At 45.1% G+C, this 19,633-nt stretch overlaps 1 protein-coding gene across 3 annotated transcripts; it reads right to left on the bottom strand.

Moving 5' to 3' along the window:
• Nucleotides 1–831: 831 nt before the first annotated feature.
• TBC1D25 (TBC1 domain family member 25) lies at nucleotides 832–18,659 on the bottom strand (the record flags this gene model as incomplete). Of its 3 annotated transcripts, none has more annotated exons than XM_084258049.1 (6): nucleotides 18,284–18,659; nucleotides 16,606–16,740; nucleotides 15,509–15,663; nucleotides 2,796–2,923; nucleotides 2,469–2,657; nucleotides 832–2,193 (listed from the first exon to the last, which is right to left on the bottom strand). In XM_084258049.1, exons 1-6 carry the CDS (start codon nucleotides 18,421–18,423, stop codon nucleotides 832–834), a joined length of 2,109 nt encoding a protein of 702 aa, XP_084114175.1. In that variant the 5' UTR covers nucleotides 18,424–18,659. The 3 variants fall into 3 exon arrangements, with proteins under 3 accessions (XP_084114175.1, XP_084114176.1, XP_084114177.1); XM_084258050.1 differs by having other exon boundaries at nucleotides 15,509–15,702; nucleotides 16,606–16,715; nucleotides 18,304–18,659; XM_084258051.1 differs by having other exon boundaries at nucleotides 16,606–16,715; nucleotides 18,304–18,659.
• Between the last annotated feature and the right edge of the window lie 974 nt (nucleotides 18,660–19,633).

Below are 19,633 nucleotides of genomic sequence, written 5' to 3'. Positions count from 1 at the left end.
AGTAGGTGACATATTTTATGGCCTGAGCTTTATCAATGATTGATTTGTTTGTCCCATGAGCTGAAAACCCAGTTTAGGGCTCAGAGCCCCAGACATGGCAAGGCTCCACAGTACCTCAAGCTGGCCCCAAACCAAGTGACAAGAGCCTTTGACTCCTGCCCAGGACTGCCAGCATTAGGCTCTAAGACTCACAGGAAAGGGTCTGGTTTCTAGAATCAGTGACAGGTGGTGGCTGGCTCCGTGTTCCTAAGTAGCCTGTGCTTTCCAGTCTTTGGAATGACACTTGCCCTTTTTGGATCAGGACCACTCTCTCTTATTCCTCATTCAGAGGCCTGTCCTGAAAACGCATTCACAGCCCTAATTCAGATGCTTACAGGCCTACAGATGCACCAGAAAACAGCCTCAGGTCTTCTTCCAGCCGTCCTGGACCTGGGCTCACCTGCTCGAACCCAGTCTCAGCATCTGCTCTCCCACCAAAGGGGAAGCAGGAACCACCCTCCACTAAGCCGAGTACTTCGGCTCCCTCAGGTAAAGATTCCCAGTCCCTGCGGAGTCCAGCTACAACAAAACCCAGGGAGGCGGCAGAGAAATACACAGACCACAGTGACCTTCATGTGTGCAAAGTACAGTTGTTAAAAACAAAATAATAAAAACAGAAAAGAGGCCGTGGCCTCTGTGGGGCAGTGCTAAAGCAGAGCCCCCTATTCTCAGACCTGGGGAAGAGGGCCCCATGCCTGGACAGGTCTAGGGTTGGCAGGCAAGGAGTGGGATCTCATATGTAGGCCCTCACGGTAAAGAACTGGTGGGGCTCCTGGGCTGGAGGGAACCTGATCAAGATGGAGCTGTGGCCTCAGCCCCCTCCTCTGAATCCCACACCTCTGACTGCAGATAATCAGCAAAGAGTGCCTTGGCGCGGCGGAGGACGCGCCCCAGGTGGTGTTTTCGCACCAGACGGTCAAAGTGCATGGCCAACTCATTGTAATCCAGCCCGTTGCGCATGATGTGGTCACGGTGCTCCAGCAGGATGGCCAGGCAGAGGAAGAGCATGAATGGGTTTCCCCGGCCAAACTCTTGGGGTGGGGGCAGGCCCAGTGGGGGTGGAGGTGGCAGGGACTTCCCAGGGTCTTGTGGGGAGCTCACCTCTGGCATCAAAGGAGATCCAGCAGCCACATCGCCAGCAGGAGAGGCCTCCTGGGTGGATGGCGGAGAGGAGGAGGATGGGGAGTCAGGGCGGGAAGAGGAGGAGAGCAGTGGGTCTGGGGAGTTCAGCAGGGGCTCAGAGAGGGACTTGGAGCTAATGAGGGCAGCTGGGTGGGGCAGCTGGACCAGTGAGTCCCTCCTGGGGCCTGTGTTATCCCTGAGTTGCTGGAGGTCATCCAGGCTGGCTTGTCGCAGGAGACGCCCCCCGCCACCAGGCCCCTGGCTGCTCGTGGCCAAGTGATCAACAGCATCTTCGAAGGCGCTGCTGCCTCCACCGGCAGGCCGCAGCATGTGCCTTTGTCGCACTGGCCGCCCCCTGTGGCCACCGAAGCCAGCGTCTGCCACTTGGATGGGTGGTCCCACGAGCTCTACCTCGTGTTCAGGAGGATCAGGGGGCAGCGAACTCCAGGTGACCTCAAGCATGCGGAGGGCATCGTCAAAGGCAAACTCGCGCTTGAGCTCGAGCAGCAGCCAGCGGTAACAGAAGAAGAGGTCGTCAGCACCGGCTTCTTGTAGGTACTGGTAGAAGTCAGGGTCGGCATGTCGCAGCAGCAGCTTGAGGTGGGCAAACTTGGTGGCCATGGCGCGGCCATCGGGATGGAAGTTTGCGGCCAGGCGCTTCATGATGCCACAGAAGCAGACGAAGGCATGGCCTTCGTGGTCCATGACGGCGAGGATGGGCGAGGCCAGGTCGCTCATGCCCTGGCAGTAGGACACCTGGGGGTGGGTAACAGCATAGGTGGTGAGCAGGTCGTGCAGTGCCCGCAGGTGCGGGCCATCCTCAGGCCCGGCATAGTAGGGGTGGGCCCGGTCGGTCCGCAGCACGTCCTTGAGGACTGTGCTGCGGATGAATTCCAGGTCCTCAGGGCTTGCTCGCTGTGCCCACTCGCTCTTCAGCTGTTCATACTCGCGGCTCTTGCGTTTCATGTAGTCCATCCGCTCGCGACCTGTCAGGCCATCTGGGTATACATTCAGCAGGTACCGCCACACCACCTGCCCGGGGGGGAGGGGGAAAGGACCAGACCGAGGGTCTACACATGTGCCATGGACTCCAGTGTATCTGTCTCCCCCAACTCACCTGCTGTGGGTCTCGGTCCTCCTTTGGGAGCGTCTGCCTTCCCATTTCTGACTCCTAGCCCCCACCAAAGGAGAACTGGCTGCTCTGGTATCTCTTTATGCCGTCCCATGACACTGTGGTCTCTGCGCGTCTCCTGAGCTAGTGGTGACAGCAGGAGCGATGGCTCCAACACGTGACAGAGGAGTCTCACCTTTCTCAGGGAGGGCTCAACACCCCCGTGATAGATACGCAGGCGCAACTCGTCTGGGCGGGAGAGCTGGCCCTCGTGGTCCAGGTAGGTGTGAAACTCAGCATCGCTCAAGGGGGGCTTGAAGGGCTTGAGATCTTCCCCATAGGACCAGCTCAGCACCTGTTGGACCTTAGACAAGGTGCGGCCGACCTGTGATGGAGGGAGGGAGAGGCTATCTATCAGTTGGGTGGGCGAGGGGCAGATGCCAGCCAGTATGCTCAGAATCTTGGGTGTCAGGTAGGCCCTGCCCCCCAGCCACAGCTGCACCCCAGGAGTCCCTGACACCACCTGAGAGAGGATGGACTGTGTGATGGGCAGAGCAGCTGTTGTCAATGATGACCGTTTCTCAGCCAGCAGCACATCGGAGCCAATGACATCCTTGGGGCTGATTATGTCCCAGTCTTCCAGCAGCGGGCCTGGGCACACAGAGTGACACAATATGATAATGGGGCTGAGAACCCCAGCCCTTGGGGCCAGGTTCCTCTCCTACTGAAGCCAGGTCCCCCACAGGGCAATGGACCACTCCCATTGCCTCTTCCCAGGTCATCCAAAATCATGCCATGGTCTCACAAAATGCTACGCAGACTAATATTTTAACAATATAAGGCACTATTTACTGAGTAGTTACTATGTCCCTGGCACAGTGACAAGGACTGAACCTTTGCAAATCTTTTTAAAAAAGATTTATTTTTACTTATTTATGCATACAAGAACTGGGGTGCAGGCCAAGATTCTCCAGGAAGGAAATGACAGGGCTGGGATCTGAACCTCTTTTACCTCCTTCTAGAGCCCAGATAGAGTTTAGGAAAAGTGTCTGTGGACAAGGTATATCATGTATGTTAGAGGAAATAATGTTGTGCTTGCCTTTATCCACTCTGGCCCTTAGAACACTAGCAGAAGTCTGTCCTCTCTCTCTCTTCTTTACTACCCCTTGCATTTATTCAAATGTGATGTGGTGGCCAAAGAAGAGTGGTCACCTGAAGGTAAGCTCAAGACAGTTTTAAGAGTGGTCAACCTTGGTGCCAGAGCTGCTAAGTCAATAGCAGTGTCGGCTTTCCAACTCTACTGTATGAAACAAATCAGGGTTGACTTAAGCCACTGCCACTGACAGGCAAATTCCACACCAGCATTTCCATGGAGCCCAGTGCACTTTCTCCTGCAGAGCTGAGGGGGAAGCAAGGTCACATTGGATGTCACTGTCTCTCTCTGGAGGGCTCACAGGGCACTGCAAATTTAAGGGGTCCAAAAGGGAAGCCAAGATCTGCTCTAGACCCTATCTCCTCCACTGCTCCTCAGTGAGTGAACAGCATCTCTGTCTGTTCAGTGGCTTAAGCCAGAAATCTGAGAGATGTCCTTGCTGCCTCTCACGCTCTCAACCTCCAGGACAGAAGTCCTGTGGCTTCTGCTTGCAGAACAGACTTCAACTTCACCTCTCCCCTCTGCCTGGTCCCTCATCTGAGCCACCACGCCTCTCACCTGAAACTCTCTCTTAACCAGCCCCTGCTTCCTCTTTGCCCCTCCCTACTTTCTCCCAACAGCTGCCAGAGTGGTCCTTCTAAAACATTAGTCAGGGCATTAAAATACTTAACAGGTAAAATGAAGGTCACACTACCAAAAGTCAAATTAAGGGTCTGAAAGAACAAACAAGGCACATGATTAAAGCTTGATGATTTGGGGGGAGGAAAGGGGTCAGGGGAATACAGCAGTATTATATAGGTATGAAGGAAAATGTCCCTGGGATGAAGAAGCAGCTCCTCTAGTCTTAGATAGGATCCATTAACAAACAGCCTATCCAACAGGCCTCCCTAGTCACATGCTGGTAAAATGCCCAACTTCTAGGACTGAAGAAAAACCCCTGCCAGCCTCTAGACACAAAGACCAGGCTGCTCACAACAGGGAGATGGCCAAACTGGCAATGGAATTCTGTTTCACAACTCTGGGAGCAAGAAGACCATGCATTTCTGGCTCCTACAGAGCACAGAGAAGAAAGTTCTGGGATGCAAGGGCCTGCAGCAGCCAAGACAGTATGCACCATGAGTGTCAGAGAAAGACATTTTTCATCATTAGAGTACATCTGCCCCATGCAGCTTGCTGGAGGAGAAAAAAAGATGCTCCCTAAGCAAATGACCACAGTGGCTCAAGGTGGAGGAAGGCAACAGGAAAGACAAATGGTGACAGGTCCCAAGTTTTTAATCTATTTAGTTAAACAAAATGACAAAGATCATTTAAAAAAGAATAAAAAATAAAAAACAAAAAAAATGACAAAGATACTGTCATAGGGAGTTTGGAATATTAAGTATTACATCAGGATTCCTGAAACATAAGCAGCTTACTGTAAAGAAAAGATGCTGATAGCCTGGAATTGAAATAGGAAAAAAAAACATCAAGGAAAACCCAGAAGTTAAGATGTGGAAATGTCACAAAGTTTTCATTTTAAGGACAAGGGAGGGTGGAAGAGACAGAAGGGAAAGAGTAATTTAAAGAGTTCACTGCATAAAAAGTATAAATCATGCTGTGGGGTTTTAATGAGAGACACACCTAAAACTAGGTGACCCAGAAAAGTTGAAAACGGAATAACCAGGCAGCTCTCATCCTGTATCTACGCAGGCGTCTCTTTTAACAGTCCTTTTCCTTTGAAAAGCAGCAGCAGCAGCAGCTCTCTGTCCACCTGTGTCTATGCAGATGCCTCCTTTCCCCCCCCTTTTTTAGTTAACCTGTCCTTTGAAAATTTAAAATATAAAACAACAAAAAAACTGAATAAACCGAAAGGTATACATGGCAAACAACCCAAGAGAAAGCAAGAGCAGCAAAGCAAATGTCAGAAAAAGCACTGTTCAAGGCCAAAAATGCTACAGGAAAAGGGAGACATGATATGTCAATTTTAAGAAGAACTAACTCAGTAATAAAATGGACGATGGATTTTACAAGCACAAACTCCTCTTGCGGTAAATCTGAACTGATACAACACTATATATAGGCTTTATATAATCTACTAAGTATGAATGCGCCCCATCTCCCTAAAGAAATATCCAAGGGTTTCATTATAGGGTGCTGCCCCTGATCCTGCTTGTCACAATATTTAATATATGTGACACATACTACATTTCCTGACCATAGAATTGTCAAACCTCCCAAACCTTAAATTGAGAGATAGATTCTGTTCCATGCCAATCAGATGTCTAGAGGGTTTTCCCCTGGAATTGGAAAAAATTATTCAAGGTTCACATGAAAGAATTCACATTTAAGAATAGTTCAGACAGGGCCTCCCCTGTGGTGCAGTGGTTGAGCACTGGGTTGCGAAGCTGCCCGCAGCCTCTGCAGCGCAGGTTTGATCCCCGGCTGCCAGCGAGGGTCCCACATGGCGCGCAGACCTCTCCTGCCGCCCACTGCTCCCCTCAGCAGTGTATTTTGTCAGTCTGGCTGTTCTGCTCTCCGCTCTGGCTCTGGTGAATTCTCTCACCCTCCCGCGCTTCTGACTGTACCCAGTGCTTGCATAAATAAATAAATAAATAAATAAATAAATAAATAAATAAACAAATAAATAAATAAATCTAAAAAAGAAAAAAGAATACCCTTAAATTAAAAAAAAAAAAAGAATAGTTAAGACAAAGAAGAGTTAAAAAAAAAGGATACTGGGACAATGGCAAAGTTTGCCTTATTAAAATTTACCAGAAAGCCACTGTGGATAAAGTATGGTGTTAGCATAGCAATAGACAAATAGAGCCAATTGATGGAATGTAATAAAAAGCCCAGAAATAAATCCGAATGTATGTGGAAATTTAACATATGACAAAAGTGGCATTTCAAATCAGTGTAGAAAAGGTGGCTATTCAGGCTCACAAGGAAAAAACGGGAGAAAGCACAAATAAATAGGATCATTAACAAAAGAGGAGAAATTACGACACAGCAGAAATCAAAAGAATAATCAGAGATTACTATGAACAGTTATATGCAAACAAGTTCAACAATCTAGAAGAGATGGACAAATTCCTACAACTTTAGTCATCCAAAGCTAGATGAAGAAGAAACAACACCTAAACAGACCAATCAAAACCCTCCTCAAAAAAACAAAAGCCCAGGACCAGACGGCTTTACAAATGAATTCTACCAAGTGTTCAGAAATGAACTAGTGCCTATCCTACATAAACTCTTTCAAACAATTGAGAAGGAAGGGATACTACCAAATACATTTTATGAAGCCAACATTACAGTAATACCAAAACTGAATAAGGACAACACAAAAAAGAAAACTACAGGCCAACCTCTCTAATGAACACTGATGCAAAAATCCTCAATAAAATCTTAGCCAACAGAATCCAACAAAGCATTAAAAAGATAATTCACCATGACCAAGTGGGATTTATTCCAGGGGCACAAGGATGGTTCAACATCTGAAAATCAATGTATGATTTGATCAAACCAATTAATGTAATGCAACATATCAACAGAAAGAAAAATAAAAACCATATGATTGATATCATATCAATAGATGCTGAGAAAGCATTCGACAAAGTTCACCATCCATTTATGATAAAGGCCCTTGAAATTTTGGGGATAAAAGGAACATACCTCAACATAATAAAGGTCATATACAACAAACCCACAGCCAATGTCATTCTCAAGGATGAAAAGCTGAAAGCATTTCCCTTAAGGTCTGGAATAAGGTAAGGATGTCCACTCTCACCACTGCTTTTCTTTTCTTTTCTCTTTTTTCTTTTTTTAAAAAAGACTTATTTTATTTATACAAGAGCTGGGGTACCGGCCAGATGTGCGGGAAGGCGAGAGGATTCACCAGAGACAGAGTGGGGAACAGAACAGGCAGACTGATGAAATACACTGCTGAGGGGAGCAGCAGGCGAGACAGGAGTCCACTCGTCATGTGGGTTGCTCCAAGGCCGGCAGGGATCGAACCGGCACTGCAGAGGTTGTGGACAGCTTCACAGCGCTGTGCTCAACCGCCTGCGCCACCAGGGAGGCCCCTGTTTTTCAATATAATACTGGAAGTCCTAGCCAGAGCAATAAGACAAGAAAAAGGCATACAAGGAATCCAAATAGGGAAAAAAGAAATAAAACTGTCACTATTTGCAGACAATACGATAATATACAGAAAACCCCAAAAACTCCACACAAAAAAAACAAACTAATCAAAATAATCAACCAGTTTAGTAAAGTAGCAGGATACAAAATCAACACACAGGGGCCTCCCTGGTGGTGCAAAGGGTTAAGACACAGCACTATGAAGCTATCCATAACCACTGCAGCAGAAGTTGGATCCCGTTCCAGGGAGGTGATCCACATGGCACAGCAGACCTCTCCTGTTTCACCCGCTGCTCCCCTAAGCAGTGTATTCAGTCCATCTGCCTGCTCTGCTCCTCACTTTGTCTTTGGTGAATCCTCTCACCTTGATCCTGCATCTCTGGCCTGCACCCCAACTCTTGTACACATAAATGAACCTTAGAGAAATTGTTAGGGGGAAAAGGATGTCCTAAAGCTAATTCCATACAGGCTTTGTGGACTCCACCCCCCACTCCAGACCAAAGCCAAAAGACACTGGGAACTCCAAATCCCATCATCACCAAAGGGAAGGTTGCTAGAACCTGAGGGTGGGGTTAAGCAGCCAGGTTTGGTAAAACCAGACATGTGGGCTTTGGAGAGGATCCCCCATTTTGGCTCTCTGCCAGCTCACAGCATTTGGCCAGCTCGGAGAGTGCCTTTGGCTTTCCAGGTCAGAGGATCAGGTAGGACGCATTAAAGACTTTATTTCCCTATTTTCTCCCTGAGTTGTACATTTCCTTAATTCCCTTTCCCTTGTAAATAAACCTTTTATTAACCTTTTGTGTGTGCCTGTAGTGGAGTATTAATAAGTCCCTTTTAAGCACGCGGGTGAGGACCGACAGCCAGGCAACCCATTTTATATCGGGGTTGCTCCGTAACAAAATCAACAAATATCAGTAGCCTTCTTATATACACAAATATCAGTAGCCTTCTTATATACAAACAATCAATCTGAAGAAGAAATCAAGAAAATCATCCCTTTTATAATTGAAACAAAAAAGATCAAATACTTGGGAATAAACCTAAAAAAAACAGGTGAAGGACCTATACAAAGAAAATTATAAAACATTGTTAAATGAAATAGAAGAAGACACAAAGAAATGGAAAGTCATCCCCTGCTCATGGATTGGAAGAATTAACATTATTATTATTATTTTTTAAATAGAGGCATGTTTTATTTATTTATTTGTTTGTTTGTTTGTTTGTTTATACAAGCACTGGGTACAGTCAGAAGTGCGGGAGGGTGAGAGAATTCACCAGAGCCAGAGCGGGGAGCAGAGCAGGCAGAAGGTCAGAAGTACACTGCTGAGGGGAGCAGCGGCTACGCGCCATGTGGGACCCTCCTCCGGTGGCCGGGGAGCAGCTGGGGATCGAACCAGCGCCACAGAGGCCGCTGGCGGCTTAGCAACCCAGCGCTCAACCGCTGCGCCACCGGGGAGGCCCAAGAATTAACATTATTAAAGTGGCCATCCTACCAAAAGCAATTTACAGATTTAATGCTATTCCAATAAAAATTTCAATGATATTCTTCAAAGCAATAGAATATTGATGAAATTCATAAGGAACCACAAAAAACTTCAAATAGCCAAAGATCTCCTGACTAAAAAAATGGGAAAGGAGGTATCACATTCCCAGATTTCAAACTATACTATAAAGCCATAATAATTAAAAACAGTATGGTACTGGAACAAAAACAGACACACAGACCAATGGAATAGAATAGCAAACGCATATATGGACAACTAATCTTTGACAAAGGAGCAAAGACTATGCAATGGAACAAGAACAGTTAGTTCAATAAATGGTGCTGGGAAAACTGGGTTGCTACATGCAAAAAAATGAAGCTAGATTACTACCTCACACCATGCACAAAAACCAACTCAAAATGGATTGAAGAATTAGACATAAGACCTGAAGCCATAAAATACATAGAAGAAAACATAGGCAAAACACTACATGGCATATATCTCAGTAACATCTTTATTATTATTATTTTTTTTTGCAGTGCCCTTGCAGATCCAAAGCTTCATCTGTGCGGTCCCTTGGCAAAGGTTCCAACACCATGTGCTTTGGCCAAGAGGCTCTTTTTTTTTTTTTTTTAAATTTTATTGTTATATTCCCCATACAATTGCAGCCCCCCCCCCATTCTGACCCCAATCCCTCCCCTCCCGCCCCCGCCCCCCTAAAAGTATCTCTGGTTCATAGTTTTTTGTTGATTTTGATTTTCACTTTCTTATAGTTATTCATTTTCCTGGTCCCTTATTTAAGTTTTCTAGATTCCTGCTATGAGTGAGACCATCCGGTATTTTTCTTTTTCTTTTTGGCTTATTTCGCTGAGCATGATCCCTTCCAGCGCCATCCATGTTGCTGCAAATTGCATGTGTTTATCTTTTTTGAATGCTGAGTAATATTCCATGGTATATATGGACCACATCTTCTTGATCCAGTCATCTATTTTTGGGCATTTGGGTTGTTTCCAAAGCTTAGCTATTGTAAACAGTGCTGCTATAAACATAGGGGTGCAGGTGCTCAGTAACATCTTTAAAGACACATCACCTAAAGCAAAGATAGTGAAGGAAAGTATGAACAGCTGGGACTACATCAAATTAAAGAGCTTCTGTAGCGCAAAAGAGACATTAACCAAAACAAAGAGACACACCACTGATTTGAGAAATTTTTTGCACATGATACTACTGACAAGGGACTGATCACACAGATCTACAAAGAACTCACATGACTCAACAAAAACAAAGTAAACAATCCAGTCAAAAAGTGGGCAGAAGAGCTAAAAAGACACTTCTTCAAAGAGGAAATGCAAATAACCAACAGGCTTATGAAAAAATGTTCAATATCTCTTGTAATCAGGGAAATGCAAATCAAAATCACAATGAGATACCACCTTATGCCAGTGAGAATGGCACATATTAAAAAAACTAGCAACAACAAATGTTGGGAAGACTGTGGAGGAAAAGGAACTCTCCTTTACGGCTGGTGGGAGTGCAAACTGGTCCAACCACTATGGAAAGCTGTGTGGAGGTTCCTCAAACTACTAAAAATAAAGCTTCCATAGGATCCAGCAATTCCACTCCTAGGGAATCTACCCAAAGGACACAAAAACATTAATTCAAAAGGACACCTGTACCCCTATGTTTATTGCAGCACTATTTACAATAGGTAAGCTATGGAAACAACCCAAATGCCCCAAAACAGATGACTGGATCACGAAGATGTGGAATATATATACAATGGAATATTATTCAGCAATCAAAAAAGATAAACTCATGTCATTCACAGCAACATCAATGGAGCTGGAAGGGATTATGCTCAGTGAAATAAGTCAGAAAAAAATATTGGATGATTTTACTTATAGGAGGAATGTAGAGGAAACAAATAAGGGATTGGGGGGAAATCATAATAAATTAAAAATCAAAATCAACAGGCAACTATAAATCAGAGACATTTTGCAGGGGAGGAGGAGGGTGATGGATCAAAACGGGTAGGAAGAGCGCAAGGGACTATGGTGATGGGACACGGGTGAACTGGTGGTGGGAATTCCACAGGGACTACATCTGAGAGGAGAAAGCATACATTGTACAAGAATGATGTAAAATGTATATAAAAAAATTAAAAATTTAAAAAGAGAAGTTGGCTATTTAATAAATGATTGATGATTTAAAAATGATTAAATAAATTTATGAAACTTATTATGACCTAATAAATTATGACATTATTTGATAAAGTATTTAATAAATAATTGACTTGTCATTTTTTAAAAAGCTAGGTTTACTTATCACAGTGTTGATAGGGTATTTATATGTAAAAAAGAAAATAATAGGGCCTCCCTGGTGGTGCAAGGGGTTAAATACAACACTGTGAAGCTATTCACAGCCTCTGCAGCATGAGTTCCATCCCTCTGCTGGCCAGCCCCGCACCTCTGGCCTGTACCCCAGTTCTTGTATGCATAAATAAATATTTTTTTTAAAAAAAGAAAATAATAAGCCTATTAGAAGAAAATCGAGGAGAATATTTGTATAAGCTTATAGCTGGGGATAATATTCCAAAGTAATAGGAGAAACTCAGAAATCATAAAAGAGAGCTGTAAGTGTAAGATGGCACACACATTATAATTGTTGATAGGCAAAAAAAGACATCACACATAAAGCCATCAGACAAAAGATAAACTGGGAAAACATATTTGCAGAACATATGACAATAGAGGACTCATATCACAAATGGACAAATTGGTCAAAAGTATAGACTTGGTAATTTTTCTATCACAGAAGTGATAGAAACGGGCTTCTTCCCCAAAGAGGGGCTGGGCCATCCTAATGGTCACAGCAAGGGGATGACTGGGACAAGAATGCCATAAATAATATCTGTAATAACAGCTCCATCTATCAGAGACTTACTTATCAATGTGTAATATCATACCATTTATGTCAAACACATACCATTGGTGTACATATATAAATAGGAATACACCTGAGTATCTCCATATGTGGATAAATAAAATACATGCAAGTTTATACATCAAACTGATCAAACTGATTTTCTTGAGGCAAAAGGGTAGGGGATTAAGATTAGCTATAGTGGTTATGGGAAATTTTTGCATTATTTGAAATGTTTTATTTCTGGATAATTAAAAATGAGTTTCTTTAGACTTTCACATGATGGAGAGGTTGAAGATGAAGACAATGAGGATGAAGAAAAGGAAGAAAGCAGGAAAGGTGAAGAGAAGAGAGAAACATGATAATGGAGAAGATGATTAGGATCCAAACTTCAAAAAAAGAACTGTTCAGTATTTGTGGGATGGCTGAGGCTCAGATAGACTTGGCAGCTATTTATTTTTCAAAGGTAGCTATGATACAAACACCAGGACACTCATCCACCCAAAGAGCCAAAGAATAGTTCCTGTGACATTTAGTCCCTGTTGGAAATCTGCCACCAAGTTTGGGGACTTCACCCCAACCAAATTGTAAGTCTTGCTAGCCTTTTGTCTAATAGTCTAGCTGTAGCTGGCCAGCCGTGACTGGTAAGCCAACCATCTGTGGCTACCAGTTATACCTAGATTGTAACAGCAGTTTTTATTTTCTTACAACAAAGAAGCTTTGTAAATAAAACTTAACACTTAAAAAAGATAAATAATAAAAACTAGTTTTTTTTTAGTAAATGTAACTCCCATCAAAGCCAATTAAACTCCCATCAGGAGTTTAATGGAATGACAAACTAATCCTATTGAATGAAAATAACAGTGTAATGAAGATTCATGAAAAAATCTGGAAAAGGAAAATATTAAAACATACCGCAAAGTTATGTGATTAAAGCAAGATGGAACTGGCTTAGGATTTAGCAGCAATCAATGTAAAAGGATGAAGAATTCCAAAACAAACCTGAGTATATGTAGGAATTTGGTAAATAAGATGGCAGTGGGAAAAGAATGGACCCAGCAATAACTGGAAAGCTATTCTCCCTTTAAGAAGATAACTTTTACAGCTTCCCTGGTGGTGCAAGGCGTTAAGCACAGCACTATGAAGCTATCCACAGCCTCTGCAGCATGAGTTTGATCCCCGGCCAGCCAGGGAGCCACCCACATGGCGCAGCAGACCTCTCCTGACTCGCCTGCTGCTCCCCTCAGCAGTGTATTTCAGTAGAACTGCCTGTTCTGCTCCCCACTCTGTCTATGGTGAATCCTCTCACCCTCCACACCTCTGGCCTGTACTCCAGTTCTTGTATGCATAAATAAATAAATCTTTAAAAAAAAAGTTAACTTTTAGAAATGTCTTTTTACCAAACTAATGGGTGTCTATCTCTGCTTTATTTGTGTTCCTGTCAGTTCTTATGCAGTTAGGGTTTTCTTCACATGTCTATTAGCCAAGCAGATTTGATTTCTTTCTTTTTTAAAAAAAAAGATTTTTTTTTATTTATGCATATAAGAACTGGGGTTTAGGTCAGAGGTGCAGGGTGGGGAGGGGCGAGAGGATTCACCAGAGACAGAGTGGGGAGCAGAACAGGCAGAATGACTGCTGAGGGGAGCAGCGGGCGAGTCAGGAGAGGTCTGCTGCGCCATATGGGTCACCTCCCTGACTGGGGATGGAACTCGTGCTGCAGAGGCTGGTGATAGCTTGATAGTGCTGAGAATTTCACCTGTGCACCACCAGGGAGGACCAGATTTTATTTCTTAACTGAAATAGTGCCACTGTGCCCATTTACAGGTTAGGAAAGAGGTTTGGGAGTTAGTTAAGGGGCTGATCTAAGCATATATGGCTACCCAGGAGCAGAGGTTCCAGGGTCTCTGCCCACTTCTGTCACTCTTTCTCTCTGAATCTTGTTTTTCTCTCTCTCCTTCTTTCCCTCCCTCCAGTCTTCCCTCCTTTGTCTTTCTTCCTGACTATCTCATTTTCTCAAGGTTGCCAGTCTTAACAAGCCCCAACTTTTGTAGAGTCAAATGATTAAGAGCAAGGATTCTGGAGCCAGCTGAGCCACTGCTTGGGTTCAAACCCTGTTCCTCTACTTACTGTCTCATGTGATATGGACAAGTCCTGTCCCCTATGAGCCTCAGTTACCTCATCTATAACATGGGGATAAGGATCATCTCTACCTTATAGGGCTGTTTTCACACTCCAGTGAATAAAACTATACACATACAGGGCCTCCCTGGTGGCGCAAGGGGTTAAGCACCACACTATGAAGCAATCCGCATCCATCCCCAGCTGGCCAGGGTTCAACCCATATGGCGCAGCAGACCCCTCCTGTCTCGCCTACTGCTCCCCTTAGCAGTGTGTTTCAGTCAGTCTACCTGTTCTATTCCCCACTCTGTCTCTGGTGATCCTCTCATCCCCTGCATCTCTGGCCTGTACCCTAGCACTTCTATGCATAAAGAAATAAATCTTTAAAAAAAATTATACATGTACAGTGGCCCCAATGTTATCTACTTATCTATTCTTAGGATAGCAACAAGATGCCTCAATATTCCCAAATGGGCACATGAGTTCCCTGAGTTTGGGAACCATGTCTTCTACTCCCTCTACTCCATGACTTTTCATTTAGATGATTTTCCAATCTACACTAAAGTTAAAAAGAAGAATACACTGAACACTCATTCATCCTTCATCACTTCCCTAGTAACAATTTTGCCACCTTTGCTTCATCTTGCTCTCTCTCTATGTATACCTTTTATATTCTTTTTTTTAAAAGATTTATTTATTTATGCATACAACAGCGGGGGTACAGGCCAGAGGTGTAGGGGGTGAGAGGATTCACCAGAGACAGAATGGGGAACAGAACAGGCAGATCTACTGAAATATACTGCTGAGGGGAGGAGCAGACGAGACAGGTGAGGTCTGCTGCGCCATGTGGGTAACTCCCTCGCTGGCCAGGGATCAAACTGGTGCTGCAGAGGCTGTGGATAGCTTCACAGTGCTGTGCTTAACCCCTTGCGCCACCTGGGAGGCACCACACCTATTATTTTCTTGCTGAATTATTTGCAGATATCATGACATCTATCCTGTAACACTTAAACTGTGTTTTCCCCAAGAAAAAGGATATTATCCATAACTGTGATGCCAGGAAATTTAATGAGCTAGAAAACAAAGAAATGAATGAATACTGCAGTATATAATCATAACATATTATGAGATTATATGCTATAATAGTATATAGAATTACTATAATTGGAGCTTATACTTCTGGAGCATTCACTATGCAGCCATGCACCTTTCCAGGCATTTTACATGAATTCCCCTCACAACAGTCCTAAGATACCATTATCTCTAAGGTGAAGAAATTGAGACACAGAGGGTGATACAGGATCAGGACCTAGGAGACCTGGTTTCCCTAGCCCACTGTGAGGTTGTATATGGTGAATGGTGGAGTCATCCTATGGGGAAAGAGTGGGTCCCAAAGCAGTGTTCCTGCCCCCCACCTCATCCCCAGTGCTGGGTACTCACTATCTTCAGTGGGACGAATGTCTACACGCAGCTGCAGGTAAGGTTTTGAGGCGTTGGCAAAGGCCGTGCTGAGGTCCCAGTCAGACAGGAGTGAGAGGTAAGTTTCCTGCCCCAGCCGATCCCGGCCCAGGTAGCTGATACCAAAGTTCTTCTTTCTGGACAGAGGAGGCATGGCAGCTCTCAGTACTCCTGCCCTGGAGGCCTCAGGGACAGTTTCCAAAAGCAGGGGAAGACAGAAGGTGCTGAAGACAACTTTCTACTATGTGTTGGGAACTGGGTTGCAGTAGACTGCAGCCAGTTCTGCTTCGTTCCATGGAGGAACAGGTACACACCTGCTTGTATCTAGAGGGCACATTAAAAACCTGTAAGATGTTGCTCCCCACATGAGGGGTTGTTGAAGGGCAGGAGTGAGAAGAAAAGCAGCCTCCTTTCTTCTCACTTTTTTTTTAAATGCATTTTCTTACTACATTAAAAATGAAGCAATCTGTATATCTGCTAGTTTTTCTAACACAAATGTTTACACAAAAAGGTCAAAATACAAATAACAATTTGTTTTTCAGATATACCTATGTAACTATGCAAATTATGTCTGTGTGACAACTACTGTGACTTTAAAAGCATCCTAAATACCCATCACTTTTGAATCTGAATTTGTTCATGTACGTGTATTCCTCCAAAATAACCACACCAAAATAACCATCATGCCTGTTTCTGGAAATACCACTTTCATCTATCAGATTGGTAAATTTTCCAGTTTTCTAGTAACAGTGTTTGTGAGGGTATGAGGGAAACAGTCCTTTTATTTGCTGTTAGTGAGACTGTGGATTGGTGAAAACCCATCAGGAGGGCATCTTGGAAATATCCACTAAAATTTAAAAAGCGCACACCCATTAGCCTAGCAATACCACTGCTAGAAATTTATCCTATGACTAGATTTCCTCAAACAGTCCAAGATATACCCAGGTGGTTGTTCATTGTAGGACTATTTATAATAAGCAAACAAACAAAAAAAATCCTACCAAACAATGACAAAAGAGCCAAAGCATCACTGTTGAGGTGGGTGGCCCACTAGCTGGTGCCCAGCACCCATCACTCACCCGTTCAAGTCAAAGGCTCGGATGAGAATGTGCTGTAACACATCCAGCGAGGTGATCTGGGGATCGACGGCGAAAGAGCGGAATTCAGGTGACAAGAAGCTCTCGTATTTCTGGGGAGAGAAGACAGTGGGTAGGCTATGGGGGGGTGTCATGTTATCAGGTTAAAACAGAATGAGTGGTTGGAGGCAAGGTCACAGATGTCACGGGGGCCAGATCAAGGTGGGTATTCTGGGCCCTGGTGAGGACATTAGTGTTTGCTGAGTGAAAGAAGCCATGCCAGGGCTCTGTGCCGGGAGGAGACATGGTCTGAGTTAGGGTTTAACAGGATCTGACTGCTCTGCAAAGAACAGACTGTGAGGGAAGGGAGGCAGCAGTGGTCTAGTGAGGAGGAGGCTACTGCAAAAGTCCAGGCACTCAATCCTGTATCTCCTCAACTCTGGTTGCCAGAGTCACAATATCTAGCCTGGCCCCAATTAAATCAGTCCTCCAAGTGGCAACCAATCTAATCTAGCACATCTATTTGCAACACTCCCCTCCTTAAACCTCTTCAAAGGCAACCTCAGGGTCCCCAGTAAGTGGTCCTATATGACCCTTGCGAGCCTCTATCCAGTCAGCGTTTTTGAACTTCATGCTCTGGTACCACCAAATTGCTAGAAGTTACTTTGAACATACCTTGGCTCTAGGCCTTTGCTTGTGCTGGTCCCATCTGGAATAACCTTCCCATTTTCTCCAACTGGCTCATTCACAATCAAGCATCATTTTTCCCTAAACTTCTAAACCTCTACCTTAGAGCTTGCTCCATTACACTGAAGTGATCTGTTTACTTCTCTCCAGAATCTACCCTCTCCTCATCCTCCTCAGTGCCACCACCCTTGTTAGTCACCTATTACAACAGTTTTCTTACTCAGAATACATACCAAAGGCCTTCCACAATCTGACCCTCTCCAACCTCCTGATTCACCTCCTACCACTCTTCCCCACTCCAGCAATATGGAAAGTTAAGAAAACATGCAAGCTCATTTCCACCTCCCAGCCTTTGCCCTTGCTGTTCTCTCTGCCTAGAACACTCTTCTCCCCATATGCACACAACTGACTCCTTATCCGGGTCTCTGCTCCTTCAACACCTCTCTGGGGAGGTCCGTGTACAACCTTGTCTAAAGAAAACTCCCTAGTTCAGAACCCTTTTCGCTATTTCCTCATGATATTCATCAGGGTCCGAGGCATCTCATTTATTTAGCTGTTCATCTTTGAGATGAGCGTCTCAGGTCATCCAGGGTGGGGACCTGCACAAATGTGCATTGGCAACACATGTTGACTGACTTCAGCACCTCCTTTCTCAGAGGGCAACAGCACCCCTCATTCCTCAAGATCCCACCCCTCAAATTATTAAGGTCCCTCCTTCAAACTTATGTCTCCTCCCCTATCTCCCCACAATCTCCCCTTACCAATCTACAGACCCATTTCCCTCCATTTTCAGACCCTCACCCCAGGCTATATCCCTAAGGCCCCGCGTCCTCAAGCCCTGCGCCCGCATTCCCACGTCCAGCCTCCCCTCCTCCCATCTTTCAGCACTCAAACCTCGCCCCTCAGGTTAACACCCCGCTTCTGGCTCCGCCCTCCATCCTAGGACAGCCTCCGCCTCGCCCTCTGCTGGGAGCCCCTCGGACTGGTGGCCGACCAGCTGGCTGTAAGCCTCACCTTGACTCGGACCCGTACCACCTCTCTCTCCTCCTCTTCGGCCGCCGCCGCCTGGCCTCCCCCGCCAGGTGGGGGCGCTCCGGTGCCGGCTAAGTCCGAGGGCCCAGAGGCCGTCGCCATCCCGCCGCCACCACCTCAGGGTGACGGTTGACACTTGCCCCCTACCCCTGCGCGCACCCCAGAGAACGGGCGCCCGCGGCCCCACCTCGCGCCTGGGCGCAGGCGCAGAGGGCGCCGTGCGACCCTCCCCCCCACTTCACCGCCCCTCCCACATGTCGCGGGATGGAGGTCGCGTTTGCGCATGCGCACAGCACTGTTGTGGGTAACCTCTTCCCCAAAAGCTGGTGTTAGGTCTGGTTGCAGCCAATGTGCTGCCGCCTACTGAGGCCCCGCCTCCCCTCGCCCGAGGTTGTTGGGCAGTCTACTTCCGGATTCACCTAGGTGTGTGTTGAAGTGACAACCTATTCTGAGGAGACAAGTAGGCAGGGAAAAGGAAGCTGTAGCGCGATGACGTCACAACCTTACATCCCGCCCCTAGTCACCACAAGCCTTTGCTGACAGATGATGTCATTGCTTTCAAATGTCAGCGACCCTCGCTCCGAATTGCCCCGCTGAACCAGAAAAAAAAAAAATCCTTTTCCCAGAATCTTTTCAAAAATAATTTAGCATGAACATTCACAGAGCTGTACATTAATGATTTTTACCATTTCTGTTTGCATGTTATAATTGGTTAAATAATTTACCCCAAACAGCCACTGTTAGGCTCTCTGGAGGGCCTTGCTTTTAAAAATTTGCCTTCATCTTATTTAGTATTCACAACACTTTAGGTCAGTCCTATTGTTAAATAGTATGTGTCCAGTAAATATCAGCTGAATGATTGAACATATCTTAGACTCCTTTGACGAGCTTTGAATGCAGAATGCAAAACAGCATTCTCACTTGGTTGGACATCCAGAAGGTTTGGACAAAACAATTCCCTTTACAGATGTAATTTCTGACAAAGGAGTCCTGTAAGATACCTGGATTTCAGCTGTTGTTGCTTTGCTGGATGGCTGCTACCCTTAATGTTAGCTTTTTAGATGGTTGCAGTTCTATTTTGGTATCTTTTTAAATGGTTTGTTGCTTTGACATTATTATTAGGCATCTCTACTTTCTGAAAGGTTGAAAGGGGAATTTTCCTTGAAAGTCAGAAAAGGTTTATTGGCATCTTTCTCTTTCCAATGTGCTAGAGACAAAAACACTTCTTAGGGCACTGCTGGATTTTCTGGTGGAAACAAATTGTTTGAGAGCCTGCTTCTTATCAAAATTATCATAGGGTGGGATGAGCAAA

This window comes from Talpa europaea (genome assembly GCF_964194135.1).
Source record: "Talpa europaea genome assembly, chromosome: X".
Classification (NCBI taxonomy): Eukaryota; Metazoa; Chordata; class Mammalia; order Eulipotyphla; family Talpidae; genus Talpa; species Talpa europaea.
The sequence above is the reverse complement of the archived record's forward strand: the minus strand, read 5'-3'. Positions and strand labels throughout refer to the sequence as shown.